The sequence below is a fragment of the Dasypus novemcinctus genome, chromosome 3 (genome assembly GCF_030445035.2).
Source record: "Dasypus novemcinctus isolate mDasNov1 chromosome 3, mDasNov1.1.hap2, whole genome shotgun sequence".
NCBI classification, from domain to species: Eukaryota; Metazoa; Chordata; class Mammalia; order Cingulata; family Dasypodidae; genus Dasypus; species Dasypus novemcinctus.
In genome coordinates this window covers 166,881,785-166,908,719 of record NC_080675.1, presented here as the reverse complement: position 1 = coordinate 166,908,719, position 26,935 = coordinate 166,881,785, and the positions used below count along the sequence as shown (strand labels likewise).

At 39.5% G+C, this 26,935-nt stretch overlaps 1 protein-coding gene across 13 annotated transcripts in view; it reads right to left on the bottom strand.

The window, feature by feature from the left end:
- The window catches only part of AKAP13 (A-kinase anchoring protein 13), a 390,788-nt gene that overhangs the window by 154,263 nt on the left and 209,590 nt on the right, over positions 1 to 26,935 (bottom strand). For all 13 annotated transcript variants that reach the window (XM_071214350.1, XM_071214349.1, XM_058294653.1 and 10 more), the window contains 2 exons: positions 21,818 to 24,947; positions 18,049 to 18,179 (listed from right to left, as the gene is read on the bottom strand). In XM_071214350.1, the coding sequence (XP_071070451.1) occupies positions 18,049 to 18,179; positions 21,818 to 24,947 (3,261 nt within the window). The remainder of the gene's footprint in view (positions 1 to 18,048; positions 18,180 to 21,817; positions 24,948 to 26,935) is intronic.

Here is a 26,935-nt window from a genome sequence, read left to right as displayed (position 1 = left end):
TTGGTATCTGCTTTCAGCAGCCTAACACAGGTGATGAGGAAAGATATGCTTCATAAAGGTAGTGGTTTAACACAAAAGACAGAAAGAAAAAATGAGAGTGGGGAGGCAGGCATTATGTATGAAAAGCACAGTGTGAAGGTGGGCATAGATGTTGACGAGTGCCCAGTATGACAGACAATAGCAAGCTGTCAGTTATGTGCATGAAATTTATGGAAGAGAGTGTTATAACTTTAGGCAGCAAAGGCACTAACAGCCTAGATTATGAAAGCATACAATATTACACTAAAAAGTTTAGACTCTATTCAGTGGTAAATGAGGGGCAGTGAAGACTTTTGAGTAAAAAGTGATGATATAAGCTATAGTTCAGGGAGTCTATACGAAAGTCTTCAGTCTCCCTCAGATCACATCATTTAACAAATCTGTGCTCAATTTATGTATTTTTCTGAACACTGGTGAAATAAATGAGTTTGTTTTTAGGATTAAATGAGCTAAATCTGCCTGTACAGACATTTTAAAAGTAATGCTTCCATAATTTGTTAAGCTGCCTTTTATCTGTTATTTTATTTTTGAAGTTGAAATAATAAAGTTTACTTTAAAACCAAGTCTTCATATCATCCCCCCTTGTCTGGATTTCATACTGCTCCAAAATCCTTATCCAATCCCATTTTCTACTACTATTCTTCAAGGTAAGAATAAAATTGGTGGCCCACAATTCCACAATTAGGATGCACTCCCCTGACGGTGCCCTGTATTGCTCACTGCTACAATAAGCTCCTTAAAAAGGCAACCAATCTTCATTTCTTTAATTTCTCTCCTAGAGTGCCAAACACTGTACTAGACATACAAAGTCTAGATAACTAATTATGTCTTAGCTCACTACCTCAACTGTAATTCTAAAATGTTTCCATCAATGACTGACAAAATTTAGGTATTAAAAGAGATTAAAAAAATTGTTTTGCCAGTGTTATATATACAAAAGTTGAATGATCTAAAAGAGTTTCTGAATTAAAAGGATAAAAGTCCTGGCCAGACATGAATATGCCGTTCGAAATAACTGTAACCTTAGGACATTTTTGAAGCCCATATAAAAAGAAAATGTATTATTTTAGGAAACTGCTCGACTTATTATTTTTTACTTCATGGCAGAAAGAACAGCTCTAGTATAGTCACTCTGTCAGACAAGCCAAAAAAATGAGTCAGCTTCCCATGGAAGACTTCCCTCATCCCTCCAAGCAAACATACACCACTGTACAGTCATGCCTTCCAGAAAATATACAACTATAACTTGCTCTTTTCATCAACTGTCCAAAAGACAAAGCAAAGTGAAAAGGGAAAAACTCTTCATTAAAAAAACCTACCTTTCAACACTACTGCCAGGTCAATTTGGGCAGTCGGTCATCCTCAAAGGAAACCTGGTTCTGTTCATTCAGAGACTACCATTTGGAGCACTGTATTCTGATAACTGTATTCAACTAGACCAGATATTTTAATGTTCTGAGAAAGTTCAAGGAAGTACAACCTAACTCTGTTTATTCCAGATTAAAGTATGAGAATTTGTTTCATAAGGATGTTATCATAAAAATATATTTGAGGGGAAAGTGTATGCAAAGCATTTTGTAGAGTGCCTTTGGCATAAGTACTATATAAGTAGAGTGCTATTATTTTTATCTTGTATTTTTTGCCTCATTAAAAAATAAGTTAAAAGACAAAACTTTGTTTACTTGTTTTTTTTACTATTATTGAAATAATGAAAATGGTCTAATAATGATTGAAGTGATGAATGCACAACTATATTATTATACCAAAAACTACTGATTATATACTTTGGATGAACTGTTTTATTTAATATGTACCAGTAAAATTCATCTGTTTATAATTTTTTAAAGCAGTATTCAGCCTACAAGGTTGTATATAAAATAAACCCACTAACTATGGTGAACTCTGACCCAAGTCAGATTTGAAAAATAAATAAATAAATGCCTTTGCTTTGAGTCAGGCCACCATGTTTTCTGCTGGAAATATTTTATATCGTGGAACAAGAAAGCAGAGAGAGGGAAAGTTAAGTTTTCTGGTGTTCTCTAACAATTGCAAAAGGTAGGTAACTACCGCAGAAATTAAGACTAAAGAAGCTGTTGAGCATCTGAATGCCAAGCTGCTTCACAGAGAAATACTTCTTTAAAAAGACCAACATAGATCTGGAAACACAGACAGAGTCGTCTGACTTAGAAAGAAAGAAAAAAGCCTCTTCAATGAGGCACAAGGGAAAGAAGTAAGAAAAGACAGATATTTATAGATTTTTCCTGGCCAATCCCCAAGAGCCTAATTTGGACTGAACTTAAAGTGTCCCTAAACAATCCCCACCCAGAAGGCATGCTGAAATACCAGCACCATTGGGACAAAGAGGACTTGGCTCTAAGAGGAGACTCCAGTAGAAAAGCATGGCACCACTTTTATTACCTCTGCTTGCAAGACTCTCCTACTGCATTCACACCACTCAACTTAATTGGGCTCCTGCAGATCTCACATCTGGCTGTGTCCATGATCTTGATCCTGCCCTCCTATTCTTCCCCATCTATGCAAAACCAGATAAACCTTAAAGCTCCCCTAATACCTCAGTTTAAAAAACTGGCCTATACTTCCTCTGACTCTATTAGGACTGTGTTAAAACTCCTACTACACTGAAAGGACCCATTGATTAGCCTAACTATCTGGGTGCCTGTTTAACAAGTCTCCTGGAGCAAGACATTTCCTATTTCTTTGGATTTCTTATAGGTTTTGGCCTTAGCATTTAACAATAATGCCTGCGTGAATGTATAAATACCTAGTTCTCTGTCTGAGGAGGATCTCTCAGACAACTCATCCTCAAGAAGTAGATCAAACTGGAGCAAGCAATATAGTTTTAGAATCTTCTATATTTATAAATTTATTTAACCCATAGACTTTTCTTAGAGAGATAAGCACTGGAGAAAAAGAACATCTATTCTGCCTGCTACAAACAAATTACATTAATAGCTGAACTTAATCAATAAGTAGAACTCATAAAAGATTAGCCAGTAAATGGAAGAACCTGTATATCTACATTGAATGCTTTTTTAAAATATAAATTGCAGTTTCAGTGGGTTCTGCAGGATCTTTTATTCTGGAGATCTGTCTGACCAAATACTTACTGATTTCCAGATTACTATTTTATTTGTTCATAATTAACAAACTGATATGTTAATGCCTTTCGCTCTCTTTCTTTTCTCAATGCAGATGTCTTTCTGGAATGAATATATGTCTGTAATACCAACCTTGAAAAAAGAAATCCATTGGTCCCAGTGAAACTTTGAAATAAATGCCACACAAAATGGCTAATTATTCGAGACCAAGTTTCATGGAAGCCTTCTGACAATTTCTCCAAAGATATTTGCATGTAATGACTCAGAAGATTGCACAGTACTGACCGGCTGTTTGCTATGTCAAGGACAGCACAGCTAGCAAATCAGGTAGTCCATGGGAATAGGGTAAGTAACACAAGAGAATAAAGTATTATCAGGGAACCACACACCCCCACCCCTAAACTCCTAGTGTAGACTGAGCAGAACACCTAAGGCCTCTGCTCTGTCCCTCCAACTTGTCACCTGTAAGACCATTATTACTATCTCTTTCCTGCCTCATCCATGGAGATGTTAATAATAAGCATTAGTGGTCTTTAAAAGAGCGCAGCATTATTTAACATGGCTTATTGTTATTATCTTTCTTTCATACAAGCAGAGTTTTTCTAGGCCTCCAACTCCCATGCTGATAAACCAGGGCTTTAGACCTGTTCAATTTCACTACAACGGCAATCATCCAAATTCTACATAGACAGAAAGATGAACTACTTACATTTCTTGACTCAGTCCTAAGTACTCATATCAATGGGTTCTCTGTACAGCATCATATCATCTTTTCCACCTGATTTTTAAGTACCACTCCTGCCATACTGATTAAACCAGATTTTTCCTCTCAACTAACAAAGCTTCAAACATAATTGCGAAGGAAAAAGGATTTTGAAAGGAAACTACTTAAGGTTATCAGTGCCCTGAAGTACAGGTATCAATAAATGCATAAATATACTTTCATATGGCATTCAGAAGAAAATGGCAACTGGCTACAGCTCAGTCTTGCAGAAGTTCTGCATCATTTCAAGTTGCTCAGCATACATTAACCATTAGAAATGCCTCCTCTGTGTGTGGCAATGTGACAGGTTATTGTGCATAAAAGCATGGTAAAAGCAGGGTTGTTATCGGGAGGTAGCAGGGATCCCAGTGCAACACAGAACAGGACACAGGAAACACATGACCATTCCAATAGATCTTTGGGGAGGTGGTGGAGGAAGGAGGAAGATAACACAATAGGAGCAGCTCTGCCTGAAAGAGTGAAGAAGGCAGCACAAGACTGATGATATCTGAGTTGAGTCTTAAGGAATCAAAGAGTTCCCAGGCAGATGTCAGGATGCACTTTGGGCAGAGAATACCAATGAGCATGTAGTGTGTACAGTGAGGGGTTTTAACAGATAAAAGGAACTCTGGTGTGACTGGCAGGTGGACTGTAGGATGGAACAGTATAACTGACGGGACTGCGCACAAAACCTCAAGAGCCAGACTGTCAAATCTGGGTATGCCACACCACAGAGTTTGAAAACTAGGAAGTCATTTGATTTACTTTTAATAAGTGTCAGAAAAATTGAATATTACTTTTCAACCTGCATCCACAAAACCCTGAGGGTCCCAGACACCTTTTCAGGTTATCTGTGGGGCCAAAACTATTTTCATGGTAATACTAAGATGTTGTTTGCCCTTTATACTGTGTTGACATTTACTCTGAGGGGCAGTGTCTGAGCACAAATAAGGCAGTAGTACAAAACTGAACCAGTCATCATTACATTCTTCACTTTTACTTTAAAAGCCATTTCCACATAAGAATGCCCTTGATGAAACTCTAAAAATTATTTCAACCTTTGAATACATGTCAAGCTAATCATCTACGCTGATGAAACAGAAAGTACACAAACTACTTCTGCTGCACATGGAGGTATATCATTGTCTTGAGAAAAATAATATGTGCTTTTGTTTAAGCTGTGAATTAAACTAGCTACTTTTTGCATGGTAAATTTATTTTTTAAAAAGATACTTAGATTACACAAAATGTTACACACAAAAATATAAGGGATTCCCATATGCCCCACTCCTCACACCTCCCACCTTTCCCAGCATTAACAACTTCTTCCAGTATTGTGGTACATTCATTGCAACTGATGAATGCATTTGGATCACTGCCACTAAGCATGGATTATAGTTTACACTGTAGTTGACACTCTCTCCCACTCAATTCTCTAGGTTATGGCAGGATATATAATGGCTTGTAACTGTCGTTGCACTGTCATTCCGGACAATTCCAAGTCTCGAAAATGCCCTCATATTACACCTTTTTTTCTCTCTCCCTGCCTTTAGCACCTCCAGTGGCCACTGTCTCCACATCAATGATAGAATTTCTTCCATTGCTAGAATCACAATAAGTCTATAGTAGAATACCAGTAAGTCCACTCTAGCCAACATTTTATTCCCCAATCCTGAGGACTGTGGGATGGTGATGCTCACCATTGAGAGGGGGGCCTTGATCCCATACAGCTGATGGTGGGATTCTCTTGCTTGCAGTTGTAGACTCTCTTGGTTCCTTGGTATGGTGGTTGTCCATTTTTACCTCCTCTTGTTAGTTGTCCTAGATGAGTCCAATGAACTGGAGAGTAGGTGTTACAACTCCACTGAAGCTCAGGGCCCAGCTGGCACATAGACAACCCAAAGATTCAAGTCTCTTGGACATACACCTACCAACTCCAGCACCAACTATAGGTTCAAATAGAAGGGAGAGACTTCACTTTGAAGTCTCTTAGCCATATAAACTCATTTGTCTTTTACCTTTTCCTCCTTTTATTTGAGGTCTTTTTCCAGTTGCATTGCTAGCTGATACTTGGTAGTAATTCCTCAGTGCCAGGGAGGCTCATCCCCAGGAGTCATGTTCCACATCCCAGGGAATGTAATGCATTTATATGCTGCATTTGTCTGAGAGAGAAGCCACATTTGAGCAACACGGAGGCTCTCGGAAGGTAAATCTGAGGCATCCTACAGCAGTAAGTTAAGTTACAACTTCAAGAGCAAAGGCTCAAAAGCATAGTCATCAATATCGAGGGCCCACCAATGCACCATCCTTCTTCACTAGTTGTTGCTCCTACACTTGGGAGATTGTTGCTGTTCCATTCGAGAACGTGGCAGAGCTCCCCAGAATGGGAATTCAATATTCTTTCAGTTATTATGTGACTCTCCAACCACTGTGACAATGCCCCATTAACATCTGAACACATTTATATACCATATATGTACATCCAGGTGAACTTCCTCCCATGTATTCCCCATCACTGACATCTCACACCGAAGATCCTCCCCTGACACAGTTTTAACCCTTCTGTGATCCAAAACTTCTTCAAAAATGAAGCCAAGAATATCGCCAAATACAATTAAAGGAAAATGAAATAATAATGATAGCTTTAAACATAAGAAATAAAATACATAATTTAGAAAAAATAAAATTTTTAATTGGGATATTAAAAAATAATGGAAAATATATATTTTTAGTTTTTTGATGTTTTCCCTTTTATCACTGAAATATCTCTGTTGTCCTTCCATTTCTTCCCCAGCATATTACTTTTTTACATTTTGTCTTCAAAGAAATTTTAAGCTACAGTAAAGTCACATACAGAACACAGGGGACTCCCATATATCCAGTATCCTCCCCCTTCTCGTATCAATAACCTTTTTATATGAGGATGGTACATTGTTACAACTGATGTATTAATAAGAATATTGAAAACATGCCCACTAATCATGGCAAATGGTTTACATTACTGGTTTAGGGTACTGGATGGGGGGGCATTCAGGTCAGGGCATACCTGGGGCAGTCTTCTAGAGAATGTGTGAGTTATCATTTTGTCATAATGTGTTGTATCAGTAGGTGGAGACATACATAATGAGTGAGAAGGAGGTGGACTCCCATCCAGGAGAGGCCCGATATGTTCTCAAACAGAGGGGTACTGACAATGGTTATTTAGAACTTGGAAACTTTCCTGAAAAAGAATATAGTAAGTCTGTCACTTCAAGGGAAACAACTATTTACTGCTAAAGATAAAAGTCAGACTTTCAAGTATAAATGAGACTTTTGGAAAACTTGTTTCTACCACTGTGAGCTTGCTAGTTTCCCAATACTTGAAGATTTACATTTCTGATGAGACTGGTGGTGAGGATAACAAATGTGGCATTTTGATATTGTAGAATGAAATGGTTTAACATTTAGAAGAGGTTTTTGTTACTCAATGAACCAATGTTTCAAATAAGCAGTGTTATGATGTTACAAAATCATCCATTCAAAGTGCAAGATAGACTGACCAATGGATTTTAATGTGACAGAGCAGAAAAAGTTAACTGATATTTCAGATTCCACATTGCAAATAACTTATAAGAAACTACCACTTGTCAATTTTGATCTACTGTAAAAGATGAGTATCATAATTACCTGGAATGACTACTAAAATATTCCTCTCTTTTCTAAGCATATATCTAGTGTGAGGCTAGATTTTCTTCAGCTACTCCAACCAAAGCAACAGCTGAATGCAGAAGCAATATGAGACTCCAAGTGTCTTCTATTAAGCCAGAAATAAAAGTAAAACAAGGCCATTCTTTTAATTTTGTTTGTCTTGGAAAAGAGTTTTTACATTGGGGGGGGGCACATTATGAGGAACCACCACTAAGAAATGGAAGGTTAAAAGCATGGTCTTCCTGACAAAGGCGAGCAATCTCTCAGCTCAGCTACTCAGCTACTGCTTGTGGTCATCAGAATACATGTGCTTTCTATTTGGGGGTTGGGGGAGTAGAGGGGTTATTTTCCCTTTAAAATTCTGTCTTGTTTAAATTTAAAATCAGTGACATGAATTTGTTTTAATTACTATTTATAAAAAATTCAGATTACATAAAAAAGAGACAACTGCGTATTTGCCTTTATTGCATACTTCTTGTACTTCCCTTTATTTAGACATCTTTTAAAAAAGAAATTTTACAAGAGGTCTTGAAAAATTTTATTTTCTTTTACCCAAATAATGGGAAATCACAGTGTATTCATATATATACATATGCACATACACCATTCTATATATTAAAAGAACTTCAACCTAGGTGCTACCAAATCAAAACTGGTGGCAATTCACTTTAGAGTCTATTTTACCGACGAGGAAAGAACTTCCTAAAAGAACATTTCTTTTGTGAAAATGGATGCCAACATTTATTAAGTCCTGTCTATGATATTAAAGATGGTCCAGCACTGGCTCCAGTGAGCGACAGCTGTCAACTTTCCTTGGCGTAACTGTCTATTATCTAAGAACCCCGCTTTTTCATGTGTGGTACCAGGGGCCAGGGATTGAACCAGACCTCCTATGTGGGAAGGTGGCACTCAAACCACTGAGCCATACTGGCAACCCTGAGTTGGTTTTTTCATGTTTTGCTTGTTGTTTGTTTTAGGAGGCACCTAGAACAGAACCTGGGACCTCCAGTGTGGGAAGCAGGCGCTCAACTGCTTGAGCCACATTGGCTGTTTTTAAAATATTTCACAATTCCTATTTTTCACTTTAGATTTGTATAATTATCTCCCCCCACTAGAGAAGTTTGCCATATTAGAAAATGCTTTTCAGAGAAGAAGAGTCAGCTAGCTTTTTCTTCTCTCCCTATTCTCATCTTCCCCACTTTATGCTGGGGCAATAAACTACAAGAACTTACAACAACTGCTAGAAGAATTAGACAACTTGGGTCTTTTCATACCTGTTGCCAATATCATGCCTTTAAGAGGAGGGGTTCTTAACATTTTGGTTCCATGGACCCCTTTGCCTGTTGGGGAAAGTCACGGAATACTACTTTAATTTACTGCATATATTCATAAGTAAAGGAAATGCTAGATTTCAGTAAGAAATAAAGATAGTAAGTCAAATTTTTTCAAATCAAGCTCACGGACCCCCTGAAACCATTCCATGGACCCTTCGATAAGAAACCCTGCTTTAGAGCTTGGTAAAATGCAGAAACTCATGTTTAGTTATTCTTTGGCTCTCATATTCAACTCTCCTTCCTTTCCTTCTTTCCTTTTCCTTTTTGCTAATTCCCTCTCTTGCTGCACACTACCACTAACTAGCCTTAAAAGAGGAAGGATCAAGGCAACTTTTCACATCCACCGTATTTTAGGGCACCTTCATATTTGTCTCCTAATAGATGGCAGGTATTAGATTGCTCATAGGGTGAGTCCAAGTTTAAAAAACAGCAAGACTGATTCAGAGGCGATGCTCCTAAAAGGGAAAGAATTATTTTATTTTTATTTAACCCCCATTCCTCCCAAGAGCCAAGCCAAGAAACAGACATGGCAGTACCGATCCCCATCAGGAATCAAAGATAAGAAAATTGGGCATTTATAGGCACTGATGAGCTTGTTCCCCACCTCCAGGAACAACTAAAAGCACAATCGGTGTCTCAGTATGAGTCAAAGTAGGTAGGAACAAAAACAAAAACAAAAAAAGTGTATAAGAAGAGACACATTTTAACAATGACACTAAGCAGCAGAGGTCAATCAGTTATATTTATTCAAAACCAGCATCTCTTTAAGATCCTCCAGTGGCTTCATAGAAGCTTGGAGGGTTGGGGTGGGCACAAATGACAAACTCTTTCTCAAAGTCTCAAAAAGCAAACCTATGAGTTCTGTCCATGTAATATATACCAGTTTTAAAACAGTTATTTCTTGCCACAGCTTTCAGGTATTCCTTTTACTGGGTTCAACTGTAATAGCAATTGCATTAAAATACAATATCAAGAAAGCCAGGAATTAAATTCTTTCCCTGACTCAAGAAGAAAGAAGAGCCTCAGATAAAAAGAAAATCAATCTACCGGAGCATGACGTGAAGCAGACACTGTACCAACTTTCAACGCTAATGAGGAAGGGCCAGGACTCTATTTTCCTCCCTTAGATCACCCCATTAGGAAAACCAAATGGCTCCTAGGAAGGAGCACAGCCTATTGTGTTGTGTACGATGCCACAGCGACAGGAACTGTTCCACAGCAAAACAACTATGACGCATACATCACTTTCTGGAACTGGAATGAAAAAACCAACCCCCTATTTTATTAAGGCAGGGAAAAGGGGAAAATCCCTTGAGTGAAACATTTCAGCAGAGTCCCACATAACGCCTGATGGTATAATGCCACTACCAGTGGAAGGGACAGTGGTGCAAGCAGCTCGTATGAGCCAGATGTAAACTACTGATTCATGTCTTTAGCTCTCCCAATACAGCTTCCTGAAGGGATGGAAAATAACTTACTATTTTACCCATCATGGCATCCCCAGCTTCTATTACAAGGATCAGTATACAAAACAATGGGTGTCTGCAGATTAATGGTTTCTTTTAAGATAAGAAATGCACAACAGTGACACCTTCTTGAGGAAGGGAATACATTCCAACAGCATAATTTACTGTTGGATTCTTTGTTAAAAGTAATTAAGATAGGGGACTCAGGCATACATATAGATGGGCTCTCTCCATGCTTCCCCTACTAACAAGTCAGTTGGAAAACCTCCTGAGCCTCTTAGAATGAATATCCCATTGCCCACAAAATGAAGATTACACACTGCACAGGCTATAGTGCTTCTTGTCACATATCCTTCTCCAGACTGATCCAGATGCTGGTCCAATCACAAGAGGTTGACATGGTGCCTCTGGATTTTCTTCAGTTATCTCTGCCAGTAGTGCAGCCTGTTAAGGAGAGGCCTGATCCCAACCCATTTTTCCCCAGGCTGCTTCTGTCTAAAAAGAATTTTGCTTATAGATGATTCAGTGGGGTAAATGAATACAAGAGAATTTTTTTGTACCAAATAAGCAAAAAAGACAGAAAAAAACAGCAAAGAAATAAACGATTTCAGAAATAAAACTGAGTATAAGCACCTTTTCTGTATGCTATTATTTCCATAGTTAAAGATGAAGATTACTGGAGAGGGCATCTGCCGTGGAGAGCTAGGTATCCCAGAAAAATATATTCTTAAACTTAATCCATTCCTGTGGGTATGAGCCCATTTTAAGTAGGAACTTACTTCGGTTAACATATGGCCCAACTCAGTCATGATGGTTTTTAATCCTATTCCTTTATAAGCAGAATGAAATTTAAAAACATAGAGAGAAAGTCACAGAGGGAACAGCAAGAGGTTGAATATTAGTGGAACGTGGAAGAGAAGGGAAAGGCCCTGTGCATTGCCAAGTGACCAAGGAGTCTTTGTTGCATCAAGTATTGGTATATTCTCACATAAAGTAACATGAGAACTACCACTGTCTGATATAATAATTGGTAATTTTTCCCAAGACCATCTCAGCCATCACCCATTTAAAATCATTTACCTATAAAGTCTTAAGAGTGGGTCTAAATTCCCGAGCTATAGTATAAAATAAGATTAAATTTATACCTACCACTTATAAAATACCTACTATATGCTAGGCACTATGCTGACACACACTCTAGTTGGTACAAATACCTCTTTAAGTAGATGTCATTACACCAAATTTACAGATGACGAAACTGCACCTCAAAGAGGTTAAGTAAATGAATCAAGGTTACTCAGCAAGTGGTAGAACTGGGATTAAAACATTGGTTTACTGAGCTCCATCTTTCCATTATGCTTGGCTACTATCCTTGGATCTTAATATAATGAGATATAGAAGAACAAAAGATAAGGAAATGAAGTGTGGTAAGAAACAGAAGAAAGGATAATAATCAAATTCAGTTCTTTGGTCCCAAGAAGGAAAAGAAGAGTGCACTCCACCCCTCCGCCGCCCCACCAATGTACACATAGCCAGCAATTCAGTTCTATGAGCAAAAAAAGATTTTAATATAAGAAACTTCTTCCCCAGAGCAAAACACCTTGGAAAATGTTCAAGAAAAAGGTGATCACTTAAAAATGTAGCGGTTAAAGCAAATGATTTTTAAAAGTACCTAAATGATTGATCTTTCGGTCCAAACTTAAGATACACTCCAAAATTTATGAATTAAAACCAGTCATTTTAGAATCACAGACTGCTCAAAAATTAAGTGCTGGAGAAGCGGATGTGGCTCAATCAATCACGCTCCCATCTATGATATGGGAGGCCCTGGGAAGCGAACCCAGGGCCTCCCTGTGAAGGCAAGCTGGCCCATGCCCACGGACAGCTGATGCAGCAAGATGACATAACAAAGGGAGCTAAGCAGACACAGAAGAACATGGAGCTGGACACAGAGAGCAGACAGCAAGCAAACCACAAGGGGCGAGGGGGATAAATAAATAAATCTTTTCTTTTTTTAAATTAAGGGCTGGGGAAAAAACTTTAAAGATTATTTCACCATTACATAGAGGAGAAAATAGAGACTAGAGGAATGAATTAACTTACTGAAGGTTGTTTAAAATTTGCACAGCCGTATCATTAAATTACACCCTTTATATTATTTTTGGTTATTCTGCCACTGTGGTTTTATAAGCTGGGGTTCTTTAAGACATTTCTTTCCTGCAACTACCTACTCTAGATTATTTGCAAAAGTGACCATTGCAGGGAAGTGGCTGTGCCTCAATCAGTTGGGCTCCTGCCTACCACACGGGAGGCCCTGGGTTTGCGCCCTGAGGCCTTCCTGTGAAGGCAGGCTCGCCCGCCAAGCGCCACAATATGCCACCTGCACTGTGGAGCGCTGCCCAGCCCGCAAGCACTGTGGAGTGCATCCAGCCCGCAAGCACCATGGAGAGCCAACTCAGCCAGGTGACGCAACAAAAAAAGGAGACAAGCAAAAACACAGAAGAGCATGCAGCAAATGGACACAGAGAGCAGAGAGCAAGCAAGCTACAAGGGGGGAGGGGAAATAAAATAAATACAGACACAGAAGAACACACAGGGAATGGACACAGAAAGCAGACAGCATGCAAAAAGCCATAAGGGGGAAGGGGGGGTTAAAAAAATAATTCCATTGCAGAATTTCATGGAAACTCTCAGAGGACAGTAGAAAGAGTTTTCAAAAAATTTATGTGAAAAAGCTGAGGATTCAGTTTCCCTGTGGTTGTTACTAGCTCTAGCTTTGGACCTGAAAGTACAATTGGGGTGGAGGGGGAGGAGACTGATTTCCTTAAATGCCAAATGTATGCAGAGAAGACTTACTGACAGGTCAGAAAGAAGCCAATCTGCCTTTATCTAGATGATGCATATACCACGAAACTATGTATGTAAATATGACAGCACATACATTTTTTATAAAGACCTTTTTCAAAATAAAAAATTTAAAGAAAATGTTTTTTAAAAGTTCCTAATGATGGACAGGTGGGATGTGTAAGCCATTTTGAATGCCACTGTTCTGGCTTGCTAAATTCGTTGTCAAAAACCCTAAGAGGGAAGCAGATTTGGCCCAACAGATAGGGTGTCCGCCTACCATATGGGAGGTTCAGGGTTCAAACCCAAGACCTGACCGTGTGATGAGCTCGCTCACGCGCAGTGCTGATGTGTGCAAGGAATGCACCCTGTAAGAAGAGCCACCTAGCACGAAAAAAGTGCAGCCTGCCCAGGAATGGCGCCGCACACATGGAGAGCTGAAGCAGCAAGATGACGCAACAAAAAAGAGACACGGATTCCAGGGGCTGCTGGCAAGAATACGGGTGGACACAGAAGAACATGCAGTGAAAGGACACAGAGAGCAGACAACTGGGGGTGGGTAGGGGAGGGGGCGGGGAAGGGGAGAGAAATAAATAAAAAATAAATCTTTAAAAAACAAAAAGCCCTAAGAACTGCCATGCTTTGAACAGGCTCACAAAATGTAAAAGCTTTTAACCAGACAATAGGACTAAGGATGGAATTGCAAGCTTACCCCTAAGATAAGAGAAAGAAAACATAGTGTCCCATTAAAACATAATAATAAAAGAGATTTTAATAGGAAGCAATCTGAGATTAATGCTGCCCCTTTCACAACCCTAAAGAAACATATTAATATTGCTGTAAAAATAATTAAAAATGGAAATTTTTATTAATTATATTAATAATTAAATAATGGAAACATTAATTTGATGTTTGGCTGTTTGTTATAAAAGGCGGGGCAAGGCTCTGATTTAAAATGCTTTTCCAATGGAGGAGAGGATGTTAAATGAAGAACAGACTTTTCCAGGAACCTAAGAGTCAATATCTGGGATTTTATAATTGTGTTTTACATTTATTTGTTTTTAGTGTTTGGCTGCTAGACAATGAGCACCCTGACAAGATATGCCACTTGCTGAATTAACTGTTCCACATGGCTAATAATTTTATACAAACATTAACCTTGATATTGTCTAATTCCTTTATGAACCATGATTTTAAACATTTGTGACTATAAACAGTATATTTATAGTACAATGTGTCAAGTAGATCAAGGGCTGAAAAATTATTCTTCAGTGTGCCCGGTAAATACCAAACCCCAGAATAAAGAAAACAGGAACCTTTTTTCTTTAAATCCTTGGCAGTGCCACTCTCAACAGAGATCCCCATCCTCTGAGAGCTATATATGTTCATAAGAAACTTAGGAAACAGAAGATACCCCCCAACCCCCCCATAAGAACTTAAAGTGGATTTTGTATATTTACTAGATAACTGCTCCAAATTCACCAAACTTCTAGGTTTTCCAGTCAATAGCAAAGCATAAGAAATATAGATTCTTCACGTCTTGCCAATTGGAAGTGGATGATTCCAGGAAGCAATGACTGGCCTATTCCCAAGGCCAACACAGACTGGGCATGTAGCAGAAAGATGGGATTAAATAATATTAAACAAATGCCACTCCACCCTCAACTACAATTACAAGCTTTTAACCCTTTTTAGACTACAAACACAAAATCCAGATGGTAAGGGCTAAAAGATGAGTAGAGAGAAGGAAGTTGTGCTCCTAAGAGACTAAGTCTTCTTTTAAAAAAACCAGCTAGTTCAGGGAAGTCACAGAACCAGAACTCCCTGCCTTCTACATTCCAGTTTAATAACTAGAGATTTCACCACAAAACAAAAATCAAAAGAAGCATATTTTTCACAAGATGTGAACATTATATGAAATTCAAGTATCAGTATCCATAAATATCATTTTACTGGAACACAGCCACACTCATTCATTTACATACTGTCTTCACTGCTTTTAAACTACAACAGCAAAGCTGACTACTTGTAATAGAGACTGTATTACCTGCAAAGCTTAAAAGATTTACTATCTGCCCATTATTAAAAAAACCTTCCAATCCCTGCTCTCCTCTGCCCCAGTGAAAATCTACACAATGAATACAGAATATGTAGATCCTTTCCATATGATCAAGTATATGACTAGGAAACAAGAGAAAATGGGAAAAATTAAAATTGTGTACCTATACTTTATTCTTTCCATTCATAGCAAATAGGGTAAGTTTAGCAAAACAACAGGGAGAAAAGGTAACTGGTTACATTTCACTTCATTATAACACGAACATAAAAACCACCACTATTTAAATTAGAAAATCTCTGACATATGCTGTCTCCAGCTATAGAATATAGAAAGTGGGGGCAGACACAAAGTGTAAGGCACAGAGATCCACCCAATACCAGAGAAACTATATAGTTGTTTTAAAGCAAGTCCAGCAGTCACAGAGATTAGGGTGAGTCAGAGGAACGTGCCAACTCCAAGCTCTCCTCTCCAGCTGGGTCTGACTCTGAGTTAGTCTTGTGACTCTCCAGAGTTTTCTATCTCTAAAAAGAGACATCTTGAACAAACAGAGGAATATTATCTCTCTCAACTCCAAAAGCTAAAGAGAGAATGTACACATGAGTAAAAGAGAAAAGAGACTGGAAGAGGAGGGACTTTTTAAAAAAGTTGTCCATACTTTCTTCTTTATGGTAGACAAGATACATTTAGGAATTTCATCAGAAACCAAAGGGTCTACAGCTAAAGGACCAGGCTAGATTCAAACACGCTGGACTGAAAAACAGAGGCATTTGAATTCAAGGATGTGAGTTTTTTCCTTCCCTTTTTAGGGATTTCTGGAAACAAAGGCACAAGCACCCATGCAGGGTGTGTTCTTTTTCTCCCCCAGGGGCAAAAGAAACATTAGTCTGAAAAATGCCTGCTACGCAAGTAGCCACCCAGGCATTAGTCATGAATATTATCTAAGGGGCGGGTCAGAACAGTCAACACCTTCCCACCACAGTACTCCAATACAAGAAGCTTATTTATCATAGTTCATACACTCGAACTGTACCTACTGGAATATCTTGAAGGGAAAGAAAACACCATTTAGTCCTCTGAAAAGCAAAAACAGTACACTTAGTTTTCCACTAGCCAAGGAAGAATGATGTAGTATTTAGCCCAGTAACCTGATTTTAAGCTTACTACAGGTTTTCCTTTGGCTACCAGGGAATCTAAAGCATAGAGCACTGTTTCTCTCAACAAGTCTACATTCCTTTCTTTCAAAAGTTAATAGCTTTCTTTAAACAAGGGAAAAATAACCTCAGGACCCTGAGGTAAAAAACATTAAAAAAATCTACTGCAAAAAAACAAAACAAAAACCTACTGCAATATCAAACATACAATTACCTTATGACCCAAAAATTCCACCCTTAGGTATATGAAAACATTGGTCCACACAAAACTTGTACACAAATATTCACAGGAGTGTTTTTCACAACAGTCAAAAAGTAGAAAACAATCCAAATGTCTAATAAAGTGTGGTATTATCCATACATAGAATATTATTTGGCAATTAAAAGAAATGAAATACTGATAAATGCTACAACACAGATGAACCTGGAAAACATGCTAAGTGAAAGAAGCCAGTCACAAAGGACCACAAACTGTAAGATTCCATTTATATGAAATGCCCAGACTAGGCAAACCCATAGACAAAAAGTAGATTAGTGACTGCAAGGAGCTGGGAAGAAAGCAGGGGAATGAGGAGGGATTGTTAGTGGGTAGGGGGTTTCTCTTAGGACTTCATGCAAATGTTCCAAAATCAGACTGTGGTGATGGTTGCACAACCCTGTAAATATATTACAAGCCAATGAATTGTACACTTTAAATGGTGGGTTTTATGGTATGTGAGTTATATCTTAATAAAGATGTTATTTTTTTTTTAAACCTATCTTTTCATTTTCCATCACTAAAAACAACATACTTCATTTTAGACTGTAGTGTTGAGCTATAAATTAAAATCTCAAGAAGTGAATGTGGCTCAATTGATAGAGCATCCACCTACCATATAGGAGGTCCATGGTTCAAACTCAGGGCCTCCTGGCCTGTCTGTTGAGCTGGCCCATGCGCAGTGCTGCCATACACAAAGGGTGCCATGCCACACAGGGGTGTTCCCCACGTAGGGGAACCCCACATGCAAGGAATGTGCCCCACAAGGACAGCCGCCCCACATAAAAAGTGCAGCCTGCCCAGGAGTGGCGCCACACACATGGAGAGCTGATACAGCAAGATGATGCAACAACAACAAAAAAAGAGACACGGATTCCTGTGCCACCTGATGAGAACTGCAAGCTGACACAGAAGAACATGGAGTGAATGAACACAAGAGCGCAAACAATTGGGGGGGGTTAATCATGTTTTTGCTGCTATCAGTTTCAATATAAAGAACGCTTTGAAGAATCAGTAAAGGTTACTAGATTCCTTACCAAAATGATTCTCATCTTGTGTAGCCTTAAGATTGATAACAAATTTAAGTCTTTGGCTCACGAGGAATTTTTTTTTTTTTTAATTTAAACATTCTCTAAGGGATTCATGTAAATGGGCCCAATATAAAACTTCGCTGTGTGGTATATTTATATAATGGAAATAATAGAAGTGGGAAAATGTTATTGTGAAAACAAACAAACAAACAAACAAACAAAATCAAGGCAGTAAATAACAGGAAGCAAACCAGGGACAACACATTTTGTGCTCCTGCAGACTTGTTAAGGCTACTTACCACCTGGCTCTTCAGGCCTTGTCCCAGTTCAGGCACAGCTGTGGGCCCTGTGGCCACCTCTTCAGAAACTGGACTCTCTCTGCAATTACTCACAAAGTCCACTTCATCTTCAGCTTTTGTGTCTGGCATTTCTGAAGAGAACAAGGGGGTCACAGAGTATACTGAAAAACTGATTCAAGTGCCTTACTGTTTACGCAACAGGCTCCAGGTTTCTTGTGCCTTGTTTGTTTTTGCTTTTGTTTTAAATGGAAAAGTATTCTTTTCTGGTGTCATTTCTGACCCTGTATTGGGTTATTCCTTTACCACGTGGTTTTTATGGTTTTCCCCTAAAAGTATAACCAAGGATTCACAGTTCAGCCTTCGTATGAGTTTGGAGGTAAGGCAAGATCCAATTTGATGTCTGCTCACCTTCCGTGTTCTCTAAGTGGTGCTGACCTACACAAGGAAAAGTAAATTTATACGCTTTAAGGGAAAAGACTGACAGCTAAAGAAAGGTGGTCTGTCTTGGCCATCATCAAAAATGGCAAGAGATATTTGTATAGGACAAAAAGGGAAAAGGCACTGAGAATGGGACAAAGCTTTCGGGACAAGATTTTCTTTTAAAACCAAGTACATACCCTGATCTCTCCATTACTACAACTAACAAGGCTAAGTGAACTATCCTGGTAAGTTATTTTTTGTTTTCAGTCTTATTTCTTCCCAAATCAAAACATAATCCCAAACAGCAATATCTTAAGAAAATGTCTTTAAATAAGCTTTATCTATAATTATGCAGTTGTCTTCTTTCTGGCCAATGACAGACAGACCAAACATGAGTGGTTTTGGTTTTTGTTACTATTTATCTCCATATGGTCAGGCAAATACAGGAAGGAAGTGATAAAATCATGCCTGAGGCAAATTTAGGTTCTGGCACTTCCTGAAAGGGGAATGATAATTTAACAGTCAATTCACCTTGATAATCCAAATACAGATGGAAATGCCATCTCAATTTCATATGGAAACTTTTCTGTGGTCATTGTTAATCTAGTGGTGCCACTATTCTGCCAGTGAAAAATGATCCCCATACAAAAGAGAGAGGTTTCTTTCATCAAAGAAGAAATTTTATTAAGGTTTTATTCCAGTGGCACACTACTGGCATTTATATAAAGGTCTACTTTAAATTTAGAAAAGTTGTATTCCTATAAATAAATATTTCTAAGTCCTTCCTTCCCCTTACAATACTATTATATGATCTTACTAGCAATTTAAAAATGGGTAAACATACTTCCTTGCCTGGAGAACCAATTTTGTCTTACATTCTATAAAATGTGAATAATTTTTTTAAAATATCTGACTGAGCAATCAGAATTATTCCTCGATCAAAACATTTCTAAATTGGTATAATGGGGGGGGTGATTTTTATTTTAATCGGGGGTATGATTTTTGGCACAACTTGCTTTCCTATACGCATCAGTTGAAAAGACATATCTTGGCAAGAAGCAAGCAGTCACAGCAGTGATTACTGAGGCTTGAAGGGTGTGGGCAGCCTCTGCAGGACTAGTCCGGCCTAGTCGTGCACCACCAACTGCCCAAAGTACCATGAGCAATGCTTCTGACGGGAGAAGGCACTACAACCCCATCTGTCTAACTTCCCCATTTCAATTTCAATTTGGCTTTATCTAGAGCAGCATATAAAAACAGAAGTCAATGTCAATTAAATCTATGTCTCTTCACTCATAACACAGTGTGGCTAAATCCATGAATGGACTGCAAACTTCCTAGAAAACACCTTTGGCTCTCAATTCACTCTCAGGTGTTTTTTCTTCACAATAGCGTGACTCTGGACTTTTCCCAACCCTGGCTATTTTCTGAAGATAGCACCGATTTCTTCATCGCTGACTACTTCCGTCTGTAGTCTGAGACTATTAGCACAAAAAGCATACATATCTTCTTTTGGTCACAGAGTAAATAACTCATGCACACGTATGTACCTACCCAAAACCCAGAGATACTGCTGAAACTTCACACATCTTTGTTTTCCTTCCTAAAACCTTAAAATCTTAAAAATCCTCTCTTGATATCTTAGCATATTTATGAACCATTAAAAATCAAGGTCTTAAATTCTCCATTTTTTGTTTTTAAAAAAACAAACCTTGTATTGTAGAGTATCATGGGCACAAACTCTATACAGTTCACACTTGTTTAAGTTCAATTCTGACCAGAGCCAGAAAGGGAAATAATTCCAGGCCTTGTGGCCAAAGACATTACCCAAATGAAAAGATCATAACCAGGCATCAGCTTACAGCCACTCCCATTCTTCTGAAATGTTAACCTGCCAGGGTCCCCAAAATAGACTTGTTGTTGAGCCTTATTTTTAAAAATTAGACACCTTCTCATTTAAGTTCTGAGATAGTAACCCACGAATTTCCATCACTGACAATCTAAAACATTCCTTAAAACCAAAAACCCTTTGAAGTCATCAAAAACCTCAAGTTCTTAAATCTGTCAGTTGGAAAAAAGAATATAAATAAACACTTTATTGGGGAAAATGACCATTGAATTTAAATTACTCTGCTTCCTAGGAGACTTTGAATAATAATCACATGACTTCTTTTCTTGTTCTAGTTGTTCATTTCTCTCCACACCCTACCCCCATACTCTTAAGTACTATACTTAAGAGGGATTTTCAAAAATTAAAGAGAAGAGCAAAAACAATCAAACAATAAAAACAAAGCAAGCCACTTCTTAAGCACAAAAACCCAAGGGTAGGCATGGAGACAGACCTTCTATCTATACGTGCTAACAGGTGGTAGTATAAAAATGTCTGAATCAAACTGACCTTTTAAGTCTTCAGGAGTCTTGAGTCCAACTCCGGTTTCAGCTTCAGCCTCAACCCCCAATAAGAAGTTTTATACAGATAATTTATTTCCACCAAGCAATAGTGGTTTCTCTTTGCTCTCCCAGGCCATGGTTACCCATCGATGGAGCAGGCTGCTGTGTGAGCAATCTGCTCCGTGCAGCTGCTTCACCAAGATAAGCAGACACAAGGTCTGCCCTGTGACAGCGGCTCAGCAGACTGGGCTTGGGCGGAAATCCTGCATCCTACCCTCTGCGCTGCGCAGGGTCCTGAATTCCCAGACTGCTGCCCAAAAGCAACAGGCAGTACAAGAGCAGCAGGTCTCCCCCTTGGGCAGGAAGAGGAGGGAGCTCCCTCTCCTTCTCCCTGGTCCCCATCTATGACCTAATGTCTCCCTCCATTTTGGATATGAGGGTGCTGCCTTAGACTAATACTTATGAAACCACTCTGACTCTACATTTGCTCAGAATATGGAGTAAGATGATAGGGACAGAAGGGAGTTTTAGCATTGCAAATAAAATAGAAACCTTGCAGAAAACTCCCAACTACACTTTTTCAGCACTGTTTCCTAGAGTCCTAGGAAAAAAAACCAAGTTATGTGAATAAAGGCATGTGCTCAGTTCCTTTATCTTTTAGTGTCTGTGATCTAGACACTGTTTTCTAGGTTTAGAAAGTTGTAACCGCTCCAGCATGACAGACAAGAGGTTTTATGGGCTTAAGCAATCAAGTCAGGAGTCCACAACACAGGAAGTAAAATCTGTCCAGCCCCCAGAGATGACGTGCCTCCTGTGATACTGGGGACTATCAGCTTGGCAACCTACCAAATGAGCCCAATACCTCTAAACAGCAAAGATGCCTTATTTTACCAGCACATCAGAGACTTTTAAGGAATCTACTTCCCAGATTGTTAATTTCCTAATCTGCTTTGCTTACCTGTTGCAAGCTCAGCTCCTTGGTCAGGCAGAATGATTTTCTCTGGCTCATCCCTTCCAACAAAACATCCTGGAAAGCTTCCGGTGGCTCCTCCATGAACAATGTCCATTAGTGAGGTCTCTTCAGGCAGGAGAGCTTTCACTTTCTCTGGAGAAACATGCTCTACCTGTTCAGCCAGAGGGCCTGACTCATAAGGAGCGGACAGTGGGATGTGACTGCCTTCCCCCTTGGTAATCAGGGCTCCTGAGGCTTTGACGTGTTCTATGACAGCACCCACTATGCGACTTGCGGTCTCCTCTATCAAGTCTGCTCTCTTGGGCAGACCCACAGCTTTGGCAGACATAGTGCAAGGCAAAGAGGAAATGCTCCTTTCTCTACTTGGGGCTGAATCTTGTCCAACGTCCCTCATGTCAGACCGGGCTTCGTCATCATGGGTAGGGAGTCCCGGCTCTGTGGGGAGCTCCTTGGCAATAGGCTGCAGTAGGACATGGTGTGCCTCGTCACCCATTTGTGCCTCCATGGAGTCACCCACAGCATGGCTGTGGTCTGTTCCCTTTGGCTTCCTTGCCTCCCAATCCAGAGGTAGCATCTCTGGGATTGTAGTTCCCTGTAGGTGACTCACACCTTTGTCTTGTAAAGCTCCTGGCAAACCAAGTATCATATTCTTCTCCTGGCTCAACAAAACTTTTGGATTCAGGGTGTCTTGAGTATTGTGGGATATATCCTTTCTTTTGGCTCCATCAGTACCATGCAGAGCATTAACCACAGCAACATCCAAAGTCACTTTTCCACTTTCCTCACAAGCAGCAGGTTCCCCCTGGGATTGAATGCTCTCCACTCCAGAATTCAGAGCAAAAGATTGATTGCAATCAACAGCCTCAGACCCATCTGGCACCAAACTTGGCAACAGAGGCAGGTTGCTCTGTTCGGGGCCCAAGGCGTCCTTGCATGAGTCTGCAGCCAAACTTGTTCCTGGTGGCACCAGGCTCTGTGCAGCCCCACCTTCAGCCAGCAGTGAGACTTGCAGGGCCACTTCCTTTTTATGTTTATTTTCTGCAGAGGGTGTGCCCAGTAAATTATTGTGTGGAAGTGTGTTGCACTGAGCACAGGCAGCCGAACCAGGCTCTTCGTGGAATTCTGGTACCTCCTTTCTAGGGGGTGGTGTTCTCTGCTCTTCCTTCAATGTTCCTGAAGAAAGAGTGTCTTCCTTGATGGAGGAACAAGTCAATGCTTTATCCTGGACATCTTGTCCCTGAGCTCCAGAGCTTTCTAGAAGCACCATATTTTTTTCTTCTCCAGTTAAAACTAAACCAGTGTCTAAATTGGTCTTCTCCACACTTAGTAGGGAAGTGTCAGTGCCCAATCCCTCGATATTCAGAACTTCTGGCACGGCTGAGGGGCAGGAACCCTCATGCTCCCCACCGAGTCCTGTGGGGCTGGTATTCCCCATGCTGGGCTGAAGCTCTGTAGCAGAAAAGGAGGTGGATGGGCCTGCTGCACTGTCTTCTACAGTCTGCTTATTAGGATCACTCCAATCTCGATGTGCGTTGTCTTGACCATCTGTAGCTTTCTGTAGTTCAGGGGTTGCTGTTCCCTTTTCTTTCTGGGAGGGTTCAAGAGAAAGTGCGTCATCTTTGGTTACTGATTCACTGCCTGGTCTGCTTGCCAGAGAGAAAGTGCCGCCTGGTGCCACTACTTTATCTGGCACTAGATTTTTCTCAGCTTTGGGGGCAATTGGATGTTGATGAGAAACCACCTCAAGCATATTTGTTAATGGTGTATCTAGGTTCAAATCTTTTCCTTGGCTCTCTTTATCTGAAACTGTGAGAGGACAAAAATCTGCATGCTCCTGGGTATCTCTTACAGAGTCAGAAATGATTCTGTTAGCCTGTGGGTCTTCACAGTGGACAGTAGTGGGCAGATCTTGTGTGTTGGGTGGTCCTGTCCTGGTGCTTTCAGGCAGAGTAACTATGTCATCACAGTATTTTGCAATCAACTCACCATGAGAAGTCACTGTGTTCTGCTGACATGCAGAGTCAACACAAAATTTATCTCCAGTTGTAGAATAGATGGGCAACTTGCTACTCTGACCTTTGACATGAGATGAATTTGTTTCTGATTTCTGGTTTGGTATTAAATCTTTTTCTGGCTCAGGAAGGGTTAAATCAGAGGGTGACTTTGTTTCACATATGCTTGCCGAGGGGGTGCCAGGTTCTGATTCATTTGTCACCTTGTCGTTTGCAGCAGCTGGAACTACCAAAGGGTTCTGACCCTCTGGAGCACCAGCATTCTCTTCACAACTTCTTGAAGTTTCCATTTCTGCAATGTTTTCAGTGGAGGTTTCTCCATTACTAAGTACAAGTAAAGTCTCAACAAGTTTATTACCATCCTGAGAACTGGTGGCAGAAACACAGTTTGGAACACTGGCTTCATCCACAGGCTTACTTGTGACTTTTATGTCAGAGGCTCCAGCTGGGCTGTTATTAGAGTTCTCAAATCTTTCCTTTGTACTTTCCCCTACTTGAAGCACATTCTTCTGGATGGTGGCATCTGGGTTCATGGGACCATGTTCCACCTCCCCTGCAGTATCTGGGATACTGGCATCTGTTGAACTGCCTGCCAGTTTACCTTCAGAGAAATGCTGGGCTCCACCTGGCTCCATGCCCATGTCCTCTGGCGGGATACTGTCTCCACTGCTCAGAGAGTCCTGGTATGTGGCCATTTCACAGGATTTTGTTGCAGTTTCTTCATTTCTGTTTCCACAGGATGGAAGACCCTCTACGCCCTCTCCTCCACAGGCAGGCATGCTCTGAAGGCAGCTATCTTGATCTGACACAGTTCCAGAGGCCACAATAGGTGCTGGCTCCACCTCTTCCTCTTTTCTCTCCACACCTTTACTTTTCTCCCTACAGGAACAGTCTGTATTCTCTTCCTTGACAATGCTCAACAAATCATAGGAACTGAGCTGGCCAGCAGGGCTCCCTTGAAAGCATGCAGTGCAATCTGTATCTTGAGGAGAAGAACGTTGGTGGCTGTCCATCAGTTGCTCTCGTGTACAGGGAAGACCTGAAGGATCCTGTGCTGTAACCATTAAGGGTGTAAGATTGTCCATCGGCTTAAGGTTTGTTTTCTAGGAAGAAATAAAAATATTTTTAAAACAAAAAACTTTTCAAGGGAACAGATATCACTAACACCTATAAGCAAATATCCTATTGGACAGAATCCACTACCATTTCAGTCCTTAAGGTCACATAATAAGCTCATCTAAACAAACATAAATACATTTTTTCCTTGCTCCTAATATCACTTCCTCCCCTATACCTGTACATCCACTGGGATGTTAAAAATGACCAAGAATATACAAGACGACTATTTCCTACATTATGGACTTATTTCAGAGAGTAGGTAAAAATTGAGCCTCTAAAGCCTTATTTTTAAAAAGCACAGGGTATCTTCAAATGAGCAGCTGAGGACAGATACTTCAGAGTTTTAGAGGACAAAGCCTGCTTCCATCTGGCTTCATATATACAAAGCATATATACAAAGCAAATCTAACCAGTTTTGTAACCCCTATCAGTTTCAGATGCATCCAAATGTTCCATTGCTCTAAATATTTACTGAGGAGTTTATACATTGGCCTTTAATATATATGCTCTACCCAAACTAGCTTGATTTTAGTTATCAGTTCATAATTTCAAACAACAATGGCACGGTAGATTACCTTTCACTATTATTAAAAGTTTCTCAGTTGTCCAATACTGAATATTAAATAAATGATAATATATGACACTAATAATACCTAAATCTTGACTATTTTCAGAGGGTACTGTGACTTGAGGACATTTTAGGTCATCTCATAAATAGTTTTTGCAATTTCAAAATAATTTTTAAAACAAACAGACATAACCAGCAGCATCAGAATGTTTAAGATAATCAGAGTTCATCAACCTGATATAAGGAATACTACGTTATATATAAATGTTAATTATGAAGACCAGAGTGAAATCAGAAAAAATATTCATGATAAAATGATGGAAAAAATAAAACCTACAGTTAAATCAAGATTATAATTATGCAAAAACCACATGTGCATGTAGTTAAGGCCCAGGGAAAAATGGGGAAAAACAAATATAGCTGGCTTATTAAAGTGAGTCTTGCCTTTATATCACATTTTAGGAATTCTATCAAAAACTATTCTTAAAACCTGTGGTCTGCTCTCACTCAATGTTGATCTACTGCAATAATCTCATGCACATCTTCTTGCCTCTGTCATCTCATTCACTTACTCATTCAATAAATAAATTGAGCATTTATTCCATCAGCAGACTCTTTATGTGCACTTACTGGGTCTACTGCAAAAGTTTACATATAAAACTGTAAAATGTTTCACACTTTTTATAAGAGAGTACAAGAAAAATGTGTTTTCACTAAAAGCTTCTGTGAAATACTCTATCTGGCTTAGAGGATTCAAAAGTAGTTTGCTTCTGTTCCTGCTTTGTGTGACAGTTTCCTAAAAGTTCTGAAAGCAGGTCATTAAATTTAATGAAGAGTGAACATTACAAAATAAGGATCTGGAAAAAAAAGTGGTGTTGCTTGAAGAATTTCAGAAGCTCATAAACACATGTGTCCTCCAATATTTTTAATTCTCCTGCCTTCCCATCAATGATCTCCATACCCTGCACTTAGAAACTGCTTATTTCCAACTGGACTACCATCCGCCTAGCAAGAAAAGCTCTGAAGGGAAATCTGATTTCCTGGCAGGCCATTCAGAGGAAAATAAAATGACGACTCTTCTGAAACAAACACAATCCTGAAAGGCTGAGGCAGGCATACCATATAATCCTGATATGAAGATGCCTGGCCTGCTGGTCTCAAAAATAATGCCTGCTCCCAAAGAAGCCTCTGGCACAGAGCTAACCCTAGAAGACCTTAAATGAAATTATTGCCAAGCTGTTTACAAATCAAATCAGCTCTGCAGTAAAATGGGTGGAAAAATTATCTAAACTTAGCCTTTCAGATGTTATGGCCAAGAGAGATGAACTCAAATGACGTTTATATGATCCATAATAAATGATACCCGGGAGTCTATAATGTTTTTATGTCTGGCAACAACTTTAT